The sequence below is a fragment of the Eptatretus burgeri genome, chromosome 5 (genome assembly GCF_056783735.1).
Source record: "Eptatretus burgeri isolate ZD-2024b chromosome 5, Ebu_testis_v1, whole genome shotgun sequence".
Classification (NCBI taxonomy): Eukaryota; Metazoa; Chordata; class Myxini; order Myxiniformes; family Myxinidae; genus Eptatretus; species Eptatretus burgeri.
In genome coordinates, this window is record NC_140965.1 from 185,514 (window position 1) to 200,327 (window position 14,814).

Here is a 14,814-nt window from a genome sequence, read left to right on the forward strand (position 1 = left end):
CAAGAAAGGTGAGAGGCAGTAGCACCAGCCTGGTAGGGAGAGCAGTACTCCATCAGGCTGTGGAAAAAAGCTTTGTAAATGGACAGGAGTTCAGGTGGGCTGAGGAGGGACTTTGCATGATGGAGGATTCCCAGTCGGCGACTGGCTTTGGAGGCCAGGTTGGAAATGTGACTTTCCCAGGAAAGATCATGGCAGAAAGTGAGACCCAGAAGCTTGAAAGAAAGGACTTCTTCCAGAGGATTGTTAAGAAAGTGGATGGGGGGGGGGGTTCTAAATGGTCCTTTCGGAGAGACATAGTGAGAGTATGAGATTTGTCTGGATTGAAAGACATGTTCCATGTGTTGGACCAGTTTGTGATTTTATCCAGATCTGCAGTGAGCGAAGAAGCTGCTGCTTCCCTGTGTGAGGGATGTTCGATGGTGTGGCGGAGGGTGGAGTCATCAGCAAAGAGATATAGAGAATTTTACAGAGAGTCGGAGGATCATTGATGAAAACCAGAAAAAGAACAGGGCCCAGAACGCCACCTTGAGGAACTGCCGCCTGGACAGGAAGAGGGGATGAAAGAACTCCATTTAGGGCCACACGGTTACTGCGACAGGAGAGGAAGTCTGCGAGCCATGAGTGGAGATGGCTTTGGATACCATAGGAAGAGAGTTTGGTGAGTAGTGCAGGGTGCCAGACTGTCAAAAGCAAGCGATATGTTCAGGGATATGGCTCGGATTTCATGTCCGGCATCGAGGACCTCCATCCATTGTTGGGAGAGCAGAAGCAGCATATCCAGGGTAGAGTGACCTGGTCTGAAACCAAATTGATGCTTGGAAATCAAGCCATTGGAGAAGAGGAAGGATTTCATGTGTGAAGTGATGATGGATTCCATAACCTTGCTGTTGATTGGGAGAAGGCTGATTGGTCTGTAGTTGCAGGGATCTGTAGTTGCAGGGAAGTTGCAGTTGCAACTTGGTGAACGATCTCCAAGCTGCTTGGTGGTTTGTTTCGGTAAAAGTACCCGTGCTTTCAATGGAACATCGATGGAACAGAGGTACATTTCTTCCTGCATTGGGCCCTGCGGTGCCGTGCTGTTGGTGCCTCGGGAGGTGTGACATCCGCTGAAAATGTGCAATTTTATTTTTACAGGACATCGTTTTGTTTTACTTTCTGTGCAATATCCTTTTAATACAATCCACCCCTCACTTCGACATCGACATATATATATATATATATATATATATATATATATATATATATATATATATATATATATATATATATATATATATATATATATATATATATATATATATATATATGGTCCATCCGACCAGGTGTTTGCCGTGATCTGGCTGTGAAGGCTGAGAGCATAGATCGACATTTTGTGTTCTGTGGCTTGATATAATTTTCACTTGAATTCCTCTTTCAAAGAATTCTGCTTCAAGGTAAATCTTTGTGTTGATTTAAAGATGGATTCCATAACCTTACTGATGATTGGGAGAAGGCTGATTGGTCTGTAGTTGCAGGGATCTGTTTTTGCACCTTTTTTGTGCAGGGCAGTAATGTTTGTTGATTTCCAAGCAGATGGCAGATGACCTTGAGCAAATGAGAGGGTGAATAGAACAGAGAGAGGGTGAGAAAGAGCAGGGGAGCAGGTTCTTAGGACACGTGGGCTGATGCTGTCTGGACCGGTTGCAGAATCTGAGTCGAGGTTTGACAGCAAACTCTCCACTTTGTCAGAGGAAAAGGACACAGAGTCCAGGGACAGTTGGGTGCGACTAGGTTAGGTGGGGACTGAAAGCGATGGGTTTCGGACACAAGATTTCGATGCAAACACGAGGTTTAGGCATTCAGCCTTTTCACGTGCGGTTTCAGCAGTGCGGCCATTTGAGGTAAGGGGATGGAGGGGTACATACACCAGAAATAGATTTGATTAGTCGCCACCAGGATTTAGAGGAGGGAGAGAGGTTTGAGAGCTCAGACTTGAGATTAGAAAGATGTTGTTTTCTGGCTCTCCTGAGGGTAGACACACACTTGTTCTGAGCTTTGTGGAAGGAACTGAGATTACCCTCAGTTGGGTTTGCTTTCCATGAGGCAAAAGCAAGTTTTTTCAGGACAACTGCCTCACCACAAGCTTCAGTGAACCAAGGGCGAGAGGAAGGGTAGGACAACTGAAGACGAGAGGGGATAAATCTGTGCATGAGAGAGAACATTTCTTTGAAAGAATTCCCAGGATGAGTTGATGTCAGAGAAGGTAGCGATAGGAGACCAGTCGAGAAGTTTGATGGCTGCTTGGACCCTGCCAGTCGGCCTGATTGAAATGCCAGACTCGACAGCGCTGAGGTGGTTCTCTAATAAAAGCCAGAGAGATGTTTACTTTGACAAGGATGTGGTCAGAAGAACCGGTTGGAGCAGAGGAAGAACAGCAGATATTTTCATGGAAATTTGTCAAAATAAGATCCAGAGGGGATGGAGTACAGTTGGTTGAGATCCGGTTCAGGAAATTGACTGATTGAGTCAGTCCCAATGATTCGCAGAAGTCTTTTACTGAAATGCCATGACAGGTGAGAAAGGTACTCACACCTAGCCAACTGGCATGATGACAATTGAAGTCACCACATATGAGGAAGAGAGAGTTTGGATGAGAAGATAGAAGTGTGTCCATGTTTTCGGAGAGTGAAATGTAAATGGAGCCATCACTGTTTGGTGGACAGTACAGCACACATATAAACATGAGGTGGGAGTGGAGGGAAGCCGTAGCCAGAGGTATTCCTGGGGGTGTGGGAGAGTGAGGTGAGGGAAGTGCATGGAGAGTGAGGAATCAAGTCTTTGATGAAGAGGGCAACACCTCCACCATGATGAGGCTCAGGTCTCCACCGGAGGAGGGAGTAACCAGGGAGAGATACGAGGGAGTCAGAGATGTCTTGAGGGAGGAAAGTTTCTGTTCGGCCGATTGTGTCTGGTTTGTCAGTTGCAACCTGTTTGGAAAGTTCTGTCAGGTTTGAGCGAAGGCCCCAGATATTTGAGGTCCACACTGTTAATGATGGGGGAGGGGAGGAGGCTTTGGGTGCAGGGGATGGGAGGGGAGGGGGAGGGTAGGACAAGGGAGGAGGGAGGAGGTTAGTAGAGTTGTTGAAAGAGTATGGGGGATTGCAGAAGAGCTCGGGGAGGGGACCAGATGTGGAGGAGAAAAGGCTCTGTGGTGCCGGGTTGAGGTACAGTGGGGAGTAATACCAGAGTTTGTAGAAGGCAATTGAGGATTTGAGGAGGTGGAGTGATGATTGGAGAAGAGAGGGCAGGGGAAGGAAGCAGCTTTGTGGATGAGAGGTGGGGGGGGCAACTTTGAGAAGGATGAGTGAGGGGGTGAATATTGGGAGAAGGGGGAATGGGGGCATTAACGGAAAAAGGGAGGGGGGAGTTTTTGAGAAAGGTGAGAGGGAAGCTTGGAGAGGGAAAAAATGTGATGGTTGCTTTGAGAGTGAGGGGTGAGAGGGGTGAATTGGCACTGAAGTTGGAAGAAAAGGATGATTGATGGAAAGTGAACATGCATAACAAACTGGATTTTCAAAAAATTTCGGTCAGAAATGCGATTAATGACATTTTTTGATCGTTGCAATAAAGGTGATTTGAGAGAATGGAGAGAAGAAACGCTGTCACAGTTGGATTTTTCAGACAAGGTATGAAGGAAAGGTCAAATTGAGAGCAGTCTGTTGAAATGGAAAAAGAGAAGTGAATTATGAAACAGTAATGAGAACCACACGTGTGAAAGAGGAAGATGAAGCATTATAAGAGATCGTTATTATTATTATTATTAATATTATTTTTGATAGAGATTGCATAAGATGATGTGAAGGAAAGGTTGAAGAAAAGATCATGAGATGAATGGTAAATTTGGATCGGGAAATGTAAAAGGTAGAAACAGATCACGTGGTTTCGGGAGAAGCACGTGGTTATGGGAGGTGTTTCGATAAAAGTGAATTTATTTATTTATTTATTTATTTTTAAAATAAGGATTGCGTAAGATTCGGAAAAGGAAAGGTTGAAGTAAAATTGTGGAGGTGTATGGTGAATGTGGAACGGTACATGCAGAGTGAAGTTGATGGATCAACGAAAAGTAACAGGAAGTGGGTGGAGAGACACGTGATGATAGAACCTGTATAGTTAGGAAGGATACTTTGTGCTGTTTTGCCAAGTTGTCACTCAAAGAGTGATTTTTAATTTGTTTTTCTGTTGTTTCATTTTTCAACTCATTCAATTTCCTTAAAAAGTACAATTTTGGTTTGCTTTACTAACCAACACTTGGGAAATTATCTTCTCAAAATGAGATAACTCATGCCAGTTTGCTTTCATAAAATAAATGTGTGGTTTGAGTGAAAACTGGTTGGCCATTTGGCATGCCCCCCCCCCACCCCGACAGATGAGACACCTGACATGGCAGCAAGTTTATTTGACATTCACTGAGACATTTGCATTCTCACTAACTTGAAAACATATTCCTTCCGCAACACAACCTAGAACCCTATATTTATACAAGGGTGGTTCAAGGTTAACCTTCACTTTATGTTCTTGATCATGATAAATGAATGACAGATCACTGAAAGATTGTGGAGTGGTCACAATATCTGGCAACTCCTTTGTGAAGGTGACGTCATGGTTGCAAAAAGTATTCTGGGTGTTTGCAAGATGGCGGTCAAAAGCACGTGATGTGCTGGAGACCATGATTTGCGAATGAACCTGTTAAAAAAAACAACAACCTGCCATTGGCACGCTGCAAGGTGTCCCATTATTGGTCTCGGCAACTCCAGTGGCAACACCCCATCAAAATGTCACGGTGGCGGCGGTGATATGCCACCTCATTGGCGAAGAACTTTCAAAAGCAAAGCGCATGACCGCAGGAGTAAGTATTAAGAGTATGACAAGCACTCATCACTCATATATATATATATATATATATATATATATATATATATATATATATATATATATATATATATATATATATATATATATCTCTCTCTCTCTCTCTCTCTCTCTCTCTCTCTCTCTCTCTCTCTCTCTCTCTCTCTCTCTCTCTCTCTCTCTCTCTCTCTCTCTCTCTCTCTCTCTCTCTCTCTCTCTCTCTTTTCCTGCACTTCACAACTCTCCTCTCCCTCTCCTTGAAGCCGAGTGACTCTCAACGTGGAGCAAATTGAGATAGTTAAAGCTGGAAGACGCGCTTTCTCTGGGTTCGGTAGCCTGAGTGTGGAGCAAGCCAGTCTTCATGGATGTCGCAGCACTGACCTTTGCCTCCCTGCATTCCTCCCCCATGCTATGTTTGAGACCTGCCCACCCATGTCCTTCAAGACTTTGCCTGGTTTCTCCCTTTTATACATGAATGATTGCGTGTTCATGGAATCTTAATTTAATTATTTTTAAATTTTAATTGCTTTTCATTTTACAGTATCGTTAGATGTATTTATTTATTTTTTCATTGGTATCTGCCTGTCTTTTGTCCTGGGATTTTCCATTTTCGTTGTCCTGTGTCTCCTTTCAATAAACTGTCACCACAAAAGGTGGATGGACATTATAGTTTCACGTCTGTCTGTCTGTCTGTCTGTTTGTGAACAGGATATCTCAAAAAGTTGTGGACGGATTCAGACGAAATTTGGTGGAAAGCTTGGGTATGTGACACCGCCAAAATCATTCGTTTTTGGTGAATATATAGATCCAGATCTGGATCCGATAATTTTTTTAAGCGATTCTTCACCAGAGGGCTAAAATTATATATCCACAATATCTCAAAAAGTTGTGGACGGATTTGGATGAAACTTGGTGAATGAGTTGGTTAGGAGACAAGAACACGCCGATTCAATTTTAGATCAGGTCCGAATCTATATCCAGCTCATCAGTGGGCTACAAAGCCGAAACCAATCAACCTGGTGGAGGTATATGCTCCACCGAGTGTCCTAGTTCTGTAAGTACCCGCTTCGCCTGATAAACACCATCACCTCATGCGTTTGCAAACAGTTTCAGCCCAGGAAGGATGAATCCCAAGGGGAGATAAAACTTATTATGCATCCGTTTTTAGAGACCGGATTTGGATTCTGATCGAGGGGAGCTGCTCGATACTACCTGCTCGATAATGATATCCTTTAATTTGGCCATTGGCGAAGCACATCGTTTCAGCGTGGTTGGTCCATATTAGCAGACCTGTTGACCTGACAATATTATTGTAAAATAACTATACATATGAAATAGTAAAGTCACACAAGGTACCGGTTAACTTGAACCACCCACATGAGAGGATTACACCAAGCAAAAATAAAACGCTTTATTCATGACATTCCCATTTAATTTACTCAGAAGGCATTGATGGTGATCTCTAACGCTTTTGCTATCTCTGCCTTCCCTGTTTCTTTTGGTGCACGGAACTCTCCAAGGCCTCCTGGAAATTTCTACGGTAGATCGAGGAGTCGTGAGTATTTCTGGAGTGAGAAGTGGACTCTACTTGGCAATGAGTGCTCGAGGGAGAGCCTACTCAACGGTACGAAAACAATATCCATTTTGCAAACTCATTCAAAGACTTCAAATATAAACTGCAGTATTTTCATCTCTTTTGCAAGACAATTGTTGGGATCAAGTACATATTGGTTGCTTCAGCTCAGAAATACATATAGGCCTATGAGGTAAGACAGTATAAAAATGTGGAGGCATCACACTGGATTTTGGGTTCCCAAGGTGGACAGTTTAAATAATTCAAAGTTGATAATGTATTTAAAATTTCCAGTTTGATAATGAAACAAGCTTGAACACAATTCAGAATCACATGATCCATTCGTTTGTGTGCATAACCTGCCTACTCTTCATAAAAAGACACGGTGGGTTCTTGAACATCCACCACCAGCAATCATAACTGGCAGACAACGGGTCAGGCTTAATGTCCCATCCGACGGATGGCACATTCATTGATGAGACACACTGCCCGTGAAGCACCATGATGATACTTTATAGTCGGTTCAGGGATCGAACCCACACAAGAAAGCATGTTACCTTTGAGCTATCCTGCCAGCCTGGAACACATAATGTGGCATATGATGGCGTGCAAGGTACCACTCTTCCCATGAATTACAAGCTACCATCAGATGTGCCTTTGGTAAAGAAAAAGATTAACTTATGATCTTGTTTGAAAGGGACAAGTACAGTTTTTTAAGTTTCAGAAATGCAATGGTCAATGGAGAAAAGTCGGGTGGAAGGAATTATGTCGGTGGGTGGATGTGAGGGGGCACTCGGGAATGTTGGACAATAATAAGTTAATTTCATAGAAACAACAAACATATTAATTCGCATCTATAACCATAAATGTCAATCTCTCTGTCTGTCTGTGTGTTACATACACATTCCTATATCTCTGGACGGATCTGGACTAAATTTGTCACAGAGGTTAAAGATTGTACGGGCCAGGTTTAAGCTCTTAGGGTTAGTGCCTCCTGAAACCCCCTGGAAAAATGATGACGTATACTTCCTCGTTGTTGTAGTTGATTTGAATAGCGTCACCTTTGGTGGTATAGTGGAACCAAAAAAGTGCCAACCTAAGGTAAGCTGAGAAGGGTACTCCCATGGTGGGAGTGCCCCCTAAAGGATGAAGCAGAACTCCAGCCCTGCAGGATGGATTTAATTTTCCCAGGTAACTGCATGACTGTCATCTTCTATGGTTATTGCCCCCACCACCAGGCTCACTTATCCCCTCAAATAAGAAACTAGAGGGGGAGCACTCGGGAGAGTGCAAAACCTCTGCCGCCAATACTGCTTGGTCACTAAAGTGAACCTTATATCTTATTCATTAAATATGTCAACAGTGCTGAAAGTTATAGTTCTTTTCTCCAACATTATTTTTGGGGGGGGGGGAGGGAGGGGTTGGAAATCACTTAAAACATGTAAAAATGCAAAAAAAAATCAAAATTTTGTTGAAAAAAAGTTTCAAAATTTTATTTCTCTATTTTTTTTTGGGGAGGGGTTGGAAATCACTTAAAACATGCAGAAATGCAAAAAAAAATCTTTTTTTGGGGGGGTAACAATTTTTTTGGGGGGGGGGGTTGGAAATTACTTTTAACATGTAAAAATCGAAAAAAAATTTCTCTAACCATTTTTTTTGGGGGTTGGAAATCACTTAAAACATGTAGAAATGCAAAAAAAAAAATTTTCTCTATTTTTTGGTGGGGGGTAACAATTTTTTGGGGGTTGGAAATCACTTAAAACATGAAGAAATGAAAAAAAAATTTCTCTAACAATTTTTTTTTTGGGGGGTGACAATTTTTTTTGGGGGGGTGACAATTTTTTTGGGGGGTTGGAAATCACTTAAAACATGCAGAAATGCAAAAAAAAATTCTCTAACCATTTTTTATGGGGGGGGGATTGGAAATCACTTAAAACATGAAGAAATGCAAAAAAAACATTTCTCTAACAATTTTTTTGGGGGGTCACAATTTTTTTGGGGGGGGTGGGTTGGAAATCACTTAAAACATGTAGAAATGCAAAAAAAAAGATTTTCTCTATTTTTGGGGGGGGGGTAAAAAAAAAATTTGGGGGGGGAGGGGTTGGAAATCACTTAAAACATGTAGAAATGCAAAAAAAATAATTTTTTTGGGGGGGGGAGACCAAGTCCAAAATTTAATTGCATGATCCTTGGACCATACCTAACCCCCCCCCACCAAGTTTCGTCGAAATCCGTCGAGGAGTTTTTCCGTAATACTGTTCACAAACAAACAAACAAACAGAAAGGGGTGAAAACAGTAACCTCCATCCATCTTCGAAGATGGCGGAGGTTAATAAACTGGGTGGCTCAGAGGTTATTTGGACTACATATGCAGGAGAGAGCTGACACATATTCCTTTGACGTGTTGACGCAGGTGAGCAAAATTCCTCCGAAGAAGAGAATCGCCTTTGGACGGCATACTCCAGAGCTGTAGCAAAAGTAATCGGTTGTCAGAGGAGACTTCTGGAGAGCAAGAACGGCGGAGGAAATGCAACAGAATTGCAACAGCAAGAGGCCGTGCTGTAGAAATAGAGAAAGAATGAGAACTGCGGAGACAGTGTGATCGATTGGCAACAGCAAGAGGCCGTGAGCAAGAAGATAACATGCACCGCCAAAATCTGTTAGAATCGGATCAGTAACAACACTCAAGGACACAAGCTCCCTGTCCGAATGAATGGAAAAACTGCACATTCAACTACATGCCATGTGTGCAATATGAAGATGGACCGAGTATTTCGATCGGATGTATGGCTGTGTTTGTCAGTTTTGTCAGGCAAGAAAATGAAAAGGTGCGTCCCCAGGGATGTGCTGCTCACGGTAGGGGCAGCTAAAGTGAAACGGCCGAAGCTTGAGCATCCTCCAGAGCCATTGAGAGGATTATTGTCATGGCCATTCAGTGAATCAAGACATTTCCTCTCTAATGCTCGCGAATATTAAAACGCTTTCCAATTGACTTCCCTTGGAGTGCAGGAAATCATCCTACCTGGCTACGTGCCCGCATTCAAATGATGTGGCCAAGTATATCACAGGGCCAAATCTCTTCTAGCCCCTTCCAAATGAGAACCCCAAATTTTTTCAAATCTATTTCACAGGAGATAAGCACCAACAAGCTCGACAGCACTATAATAATATCCCATACATTGGAGAAATTTTAGTGCTTGACATTCAGGGTATGCTGGAGGAGAAAAAGGAATATGTACGAAGCGCAAGAATGGTGACTGAGCAAATGACCAGTGAGGAACTAACAGTTGTCACCTTCGCCGACAGAAGACCAACCGCAGAGCATGAACGACAATTTAACGTTCCAGTCAATGAAGTTGCTGTCGTCATTGCTGGTCAGCAGTTCGAAAAATGAGACGTCATGCTATATCATCGTGATAATCGCCGACAACGTATCTGAGAGTCCAACCATGCGTTTGACACACGACAGCATCCAATCATGTTTTGTGAGGGAGAAGACAGATATCACTTCACGATTCCGCTATCAGATCCGACGACAGTTATTTCACAATAAACCAGCTATGGAAGGTCATTCCGACATGTACAACCAGGCGGGGGACGGGGGTGCGGCAGACTGCCAAACCCCCCCACTCCTGGCAACATTTTGAGGAAAAAAAATATGGGACTATTATTTACTGTTATTACCCTCGTCCAAAGAGAGGGTATTGCATTTGAGTCTATTTCATGTCAACATCGATTCATATTATAAAAACAATAAGGTCCATCCGACCAGGTGTTCAACATGTTTGTTTTGGCTGTGAAGACATAAAGTATACATCGACATTTTGTGTTCTGTGGCTTGATACAATTTCCACTAATGATCCACTTTAAATCCTCTTTTAAAGAATGCTGTTTTAAGATAAATCTTTGTGTTTGTCGTTTTTATTTACTTGACGCGTGTGTACATTTGCACGTGTATGTACTGTATGTATATAAGCTGTATTACCACAATGGCATTTGACAACACTGTGTTTTATTGGTTATTGGTTGTTATCTGTATATAGGGGTTTCAGAAAGTGGAATGGAGCCCTCCCAGGTCTCAAAGTATCTCCCTCTGTATGAGTGTGTTGTTGTTGTTGGTTGTTATCTCCACATGTAGGATCCAGAAAGTGGATGTTTGTGAAGAAGGAAAAGACATTGTGAATAATGTAGAAACATTATAAACGATGGAGAAACACATCCATCTCCATATGAGTGTGTGTTTGTGTGTGTGCACGCACGTATGTGTACGTGCAAGTTGCTGTTGTCTGCTCTCCCCACATGTGGGTGGCTTTCAGGAGGAGAAACATAGAACCACCACATCTCAAAGTATCTACCTCCATATGAATGTGTGTGTGTGTGTGTGTGTGTGTGTGTGTGTGTGTGTGTTGTTGTTGTTGTTGTTGATTGGTATTTACATATGTGGTTTCAGAATGAGGATTGGAGTCCTCCCAGGGTGGGCTCAAAGTATCCCCCTTCATTTCAGTAAGGGGTCACGATTCACGGACCAAGCTGTGATATTTTCTGTTCTCAATGTTTTGTGTTGAGGGCTCTATTCAGGATCGTCGCTGAGTCCCGGACAGCTTCCAACTGTAGTTCGTTTGTCGTAATATTCCCAGGGATGGTTTTTAATATATCTGTGAGGTTCTTTGTCATTATTCTCGCAGCTCCAACTATCACTGGTTCATCTTTGGCATTCTTCAGCTTCCAGGATATTTTCACTTCATTCTTGAGGTCTTGGTATTTGGTCATTTTCTTGATTTCTGCATCATTTATTGCAAAATCACTGGTATTCACACCTCAGTTAGCAATGCCTTCTTCACTCTTTTTTTTTTTGTAACCAAGTATGATATCTGGTTGCAATGCTTTATTTTCGATGTTCATGCTTGATTGGATTACTAGGTCATACGTGAGCGGTACTTCCATGTTTTCAGTCCATGCTTTTGGTGAATGTTCCCACTAATTTTCTGGAAATGGGATATAAAAGTTTTTGCAGATGTGTCAGCGGTTAACTTTACAAACTCTGTTGTCTCTTTGTGTGTACACCTGTTCTGACATGAGTTTTTTTATTTGTGTTCAGTCATTAAGCATAATATATCACTCACTTTGCTAACGCCACCTCCAACCCTCACCTATCTCTTCTTTTTTTCCTCTCTCTCTCTCTCTCTCTCTCTCTCTCTCTCTCTCTCTCTCTCTCTCTCTCTCTCTCTCTCTCTCTCTCTCTCTCTCTCTCTCTCTCTCTCTCTCTCTCTCTCTCTCTCTCTCTCTCTCTCTCTCTCTCTCTCTCTCTCAGTCCCCTCTCCAAATAAAATGCAGCACTCTCCTCCCACACCTCTATCACTCTCTCACTGTCTCTGTCCGCCTGTCTGTCTCTCTCACACCACTCCCTCCTGCAGTGTATAGCAATGTTTTGTGAGGCGTCGCTCTCTCCACCTCCACCCCCTTCCTCGCTCTTCTCCCCTTCCTAGCTTCCCCTTCTTCACCCAATCCTCACTTCACTTCCCTCCTCTCCCCTCCCTTCCCTCTGCCCTCTCTGCCTCCCCTCTGTCTCCCTCCACTCCCCCTCTGTCTCCCTCAACCATTTCCCCTTCACACCCCCTTCAGCAAAGCGACGGGTTGTATTTGCTAGTTGTGAATAAGGAAGAAATGTTTACATATTAATTATGAAAAAACAATATTCACATATGAATAAGGAAGAAATGTTCACATGTTGTTAAGTTTGTGGGATAGATGGAGGAATTTCATGGTGAAGATAGGATTGTTTTGCATAGCATGGTCCGTGGAAAAGTAGGAGACACCTTGATGTAAATGAAGTAGGGAAAACTGCGAGATTAAGATTGTTTATGTGTCATCACACGGGAGTGGTGCCGTGTTAACGAGGAAGGGTTTAAGGCTAGTTTCTCCCAGTATGTGATTGTCCACTGTGACCTTTAACTATGCTTTTGCATTTACAAGGCCGACAATTAAAGAATCACATTTTACAACAATAACTACTACAACAACTACAACAACTACAACAATGGCCGACCCAGCTGCTGATGGAGTCCGAACACAATCGGCAAACAAAATCCTGCCCCCAGGATACGTAACCAGTAGGCCACGCCCCCCGGGGTTGGTGATTGGGTGGGGAATGTAAAAGAAGAAGGGGCTAGAGAGACAAGATGGTGTTTGGAAGTGAAGAATGAGGCTCTGGTCCCTCTCAGAATGATGAAATAGCAGCGCAATTCTCGTTGTTCGTGTTGTGTGAACTTGCTCGCATGCTGGAGCAGGACTCTAGCCATTGACTGTTTAGCTGGGTCGCAAAGTTTGTGTGCTTTGGGAGGAGAAGAGGAGCGTGTCTCTCAGCAACAACTCGGCAGTCTCCTGTTGTATGCTCGAGGAAGAAGGCGGTGCCATTTGCTGTAAGAGGACCTGGTGCTGTGAGAGGAGTGGTGTGGCAATCTCGATCATGAGAGGAAACTGTATGGGAATTTGTGGGCCCCTGGCATTGAAGACCATCCGCACGAATTACCTCACATAAGTGACTACAGAGAGCAACTTCACGCCATTTTTGTGCGTTTCCCACGCAGTGCTTCGAGGCTCATTGACTGTGAGGCTCCTAAAAGGCCATCTCTGGAAGCAAAGCTGAGTACCGGCATAAAGGGAGGAGTTTCTTTTATTTCTATCTTTCTCCTTGTCTGTTTTTTGTGACCGAGTGGAGATGTCTCAAATTCGGCTTAGGTTTACCTCGTGTTTCATTTTCAATCTTGATTTATTTTCATTAATACTCATTGATTGATGTACATTAAACCATTATTTATTCAATTTACTTATGTTCATCTATTTGTTGTGCATTCGAGAATAAACCCTTGAGTTTCCGTTTTGATAAACGCTTTTGTTGGTTCCCATCCTGCATGCGCCATAATCTTCAAGGATCTTGGCTCTTCGCCTACAAGGTAAAATCGCTCGGCTATCCGTCCAGGTTGAAGTTAATCGGCCTGAAAACGACAATATGAATAATGAAGACAATGTTTACATATGAATAATAAAGAAACAATTTTATACACACACTAATAAATGTGTGTGTGTGTGTGTGTGTCTCCTAAAAAACTCCAAAACCATGAAACCTAGCAGTCTGAAACATCGAATGCACACGAAGAAAACTCCAAGGAAGTGCATAACTGAAAATTAGATGTTTGGGTAATTTAAAAACACCCCTTTTGAAGATAAAATTATAATTAACGGACTTATTTAATTATATCCTTCATCAGGTGCAATCCGCAGCCACCTCACTCTCAGGGGTCTGAAGGTGTATCCTGGATGACCTCACCGGGGTCTGAAGCCGCCAAGTTTTTTGGCCTGCTAAACCGTGCCTTGACTTTGAAAAGCCTGCAACGATTTCTTCACGATAGTGTTTTTTTCCCTTTCCTCATTCATATTATCGAATGCCTGTTCATCATAGTTACAAATCGATGTATACTTTGCTTTTGTAAGTGCTGGGTACCCATCGCTATTGTCAGGTCAGGCGAGATCAGATCTGTGACTTGCTGCAGGTATCACGTAAACCTGCACTAACCAGTTCCATGGTCGAGACATCGGTGACAAAACCGTCTCCCCCACCAGGTTTTCAGGTGAGGAGGGTGTATGATATGGACACCCAGCAGGATGAAGAACAAAACCTGTCAAATGGCGGAGGAGCTCCTTGTTAGCCAATGGCCATCCATATTGAGTGCCCAACTGTGTCTGCAGACATCATCCTGCAGTTGGGTTACTTCTTATTAGGAGGTTGGTGGCAGGATTTGCACTCCGGCAACCGGAAAACCCTTCATTCCGCAAAACATTCCAGAAGCGTAAAAAAATCTGAAAACCCACTCCGTGGGAGTACCTCCTGTGCAGCTTCCCTTTGCAGGGCAGCTCCCCAGGTGACGGGATTGGGGCAAATCCTTCGGGACCCCCAATCTTTGATGATAGGACGGAAACCACGGCGTAACATTCCTAGCTCAGTTTGTGGGAGAGAGTGTCGGGGTGGTACTGAGGTGTCGTCCACCAGATGACAGTCTCCTTGGGTTAACCTGAGGTGGTCCCTTCAGGTGGGTGTCTGGAATGTCCGATCCCAAAGAGAGGTTGATCACCTGTCTCTGTTATCATCTGAGCTGAAGCGTTTGGACATCGGAATTGCAGCACATTCTGAGGTTCGGAGACCGGATTGTGGCGAGATCATGGTGGGTGGTTCCACATACTATTGGTCTGGTCACTCTGATGGTTACCATGCTCAAGGAATTGCTATAGCTGTGTCCAATAAGCTGACTCCAATGATAATTGAGGTAACCTCGGTCAATGAGTGTATTATGAGACTA

General features: G+C 43.3%; 1 protein-coding gene across 1 annotated transcript in view; it reads left to right on the forward strand.

The window, feature by feature from the left end:
- Nucleotides 1-14,814, forward strand: part of LOC147025674 (fibroblast growth factor 4A-like) — a 119,738-nt gene that overhangs the window by 87,187 nt on the left and 17,737 nt on the right. The window contains exon 2 of the mRNA XM_085880346.1: nt 6,408-6,511. Within this exon, the coding sequence (XP_085736472.1) occupies nt 6,408-6,511 (104 nt within the window). The remainder of the gene's footprint in view (nt 1-6,407; nt 6,512-14,814) is intronic.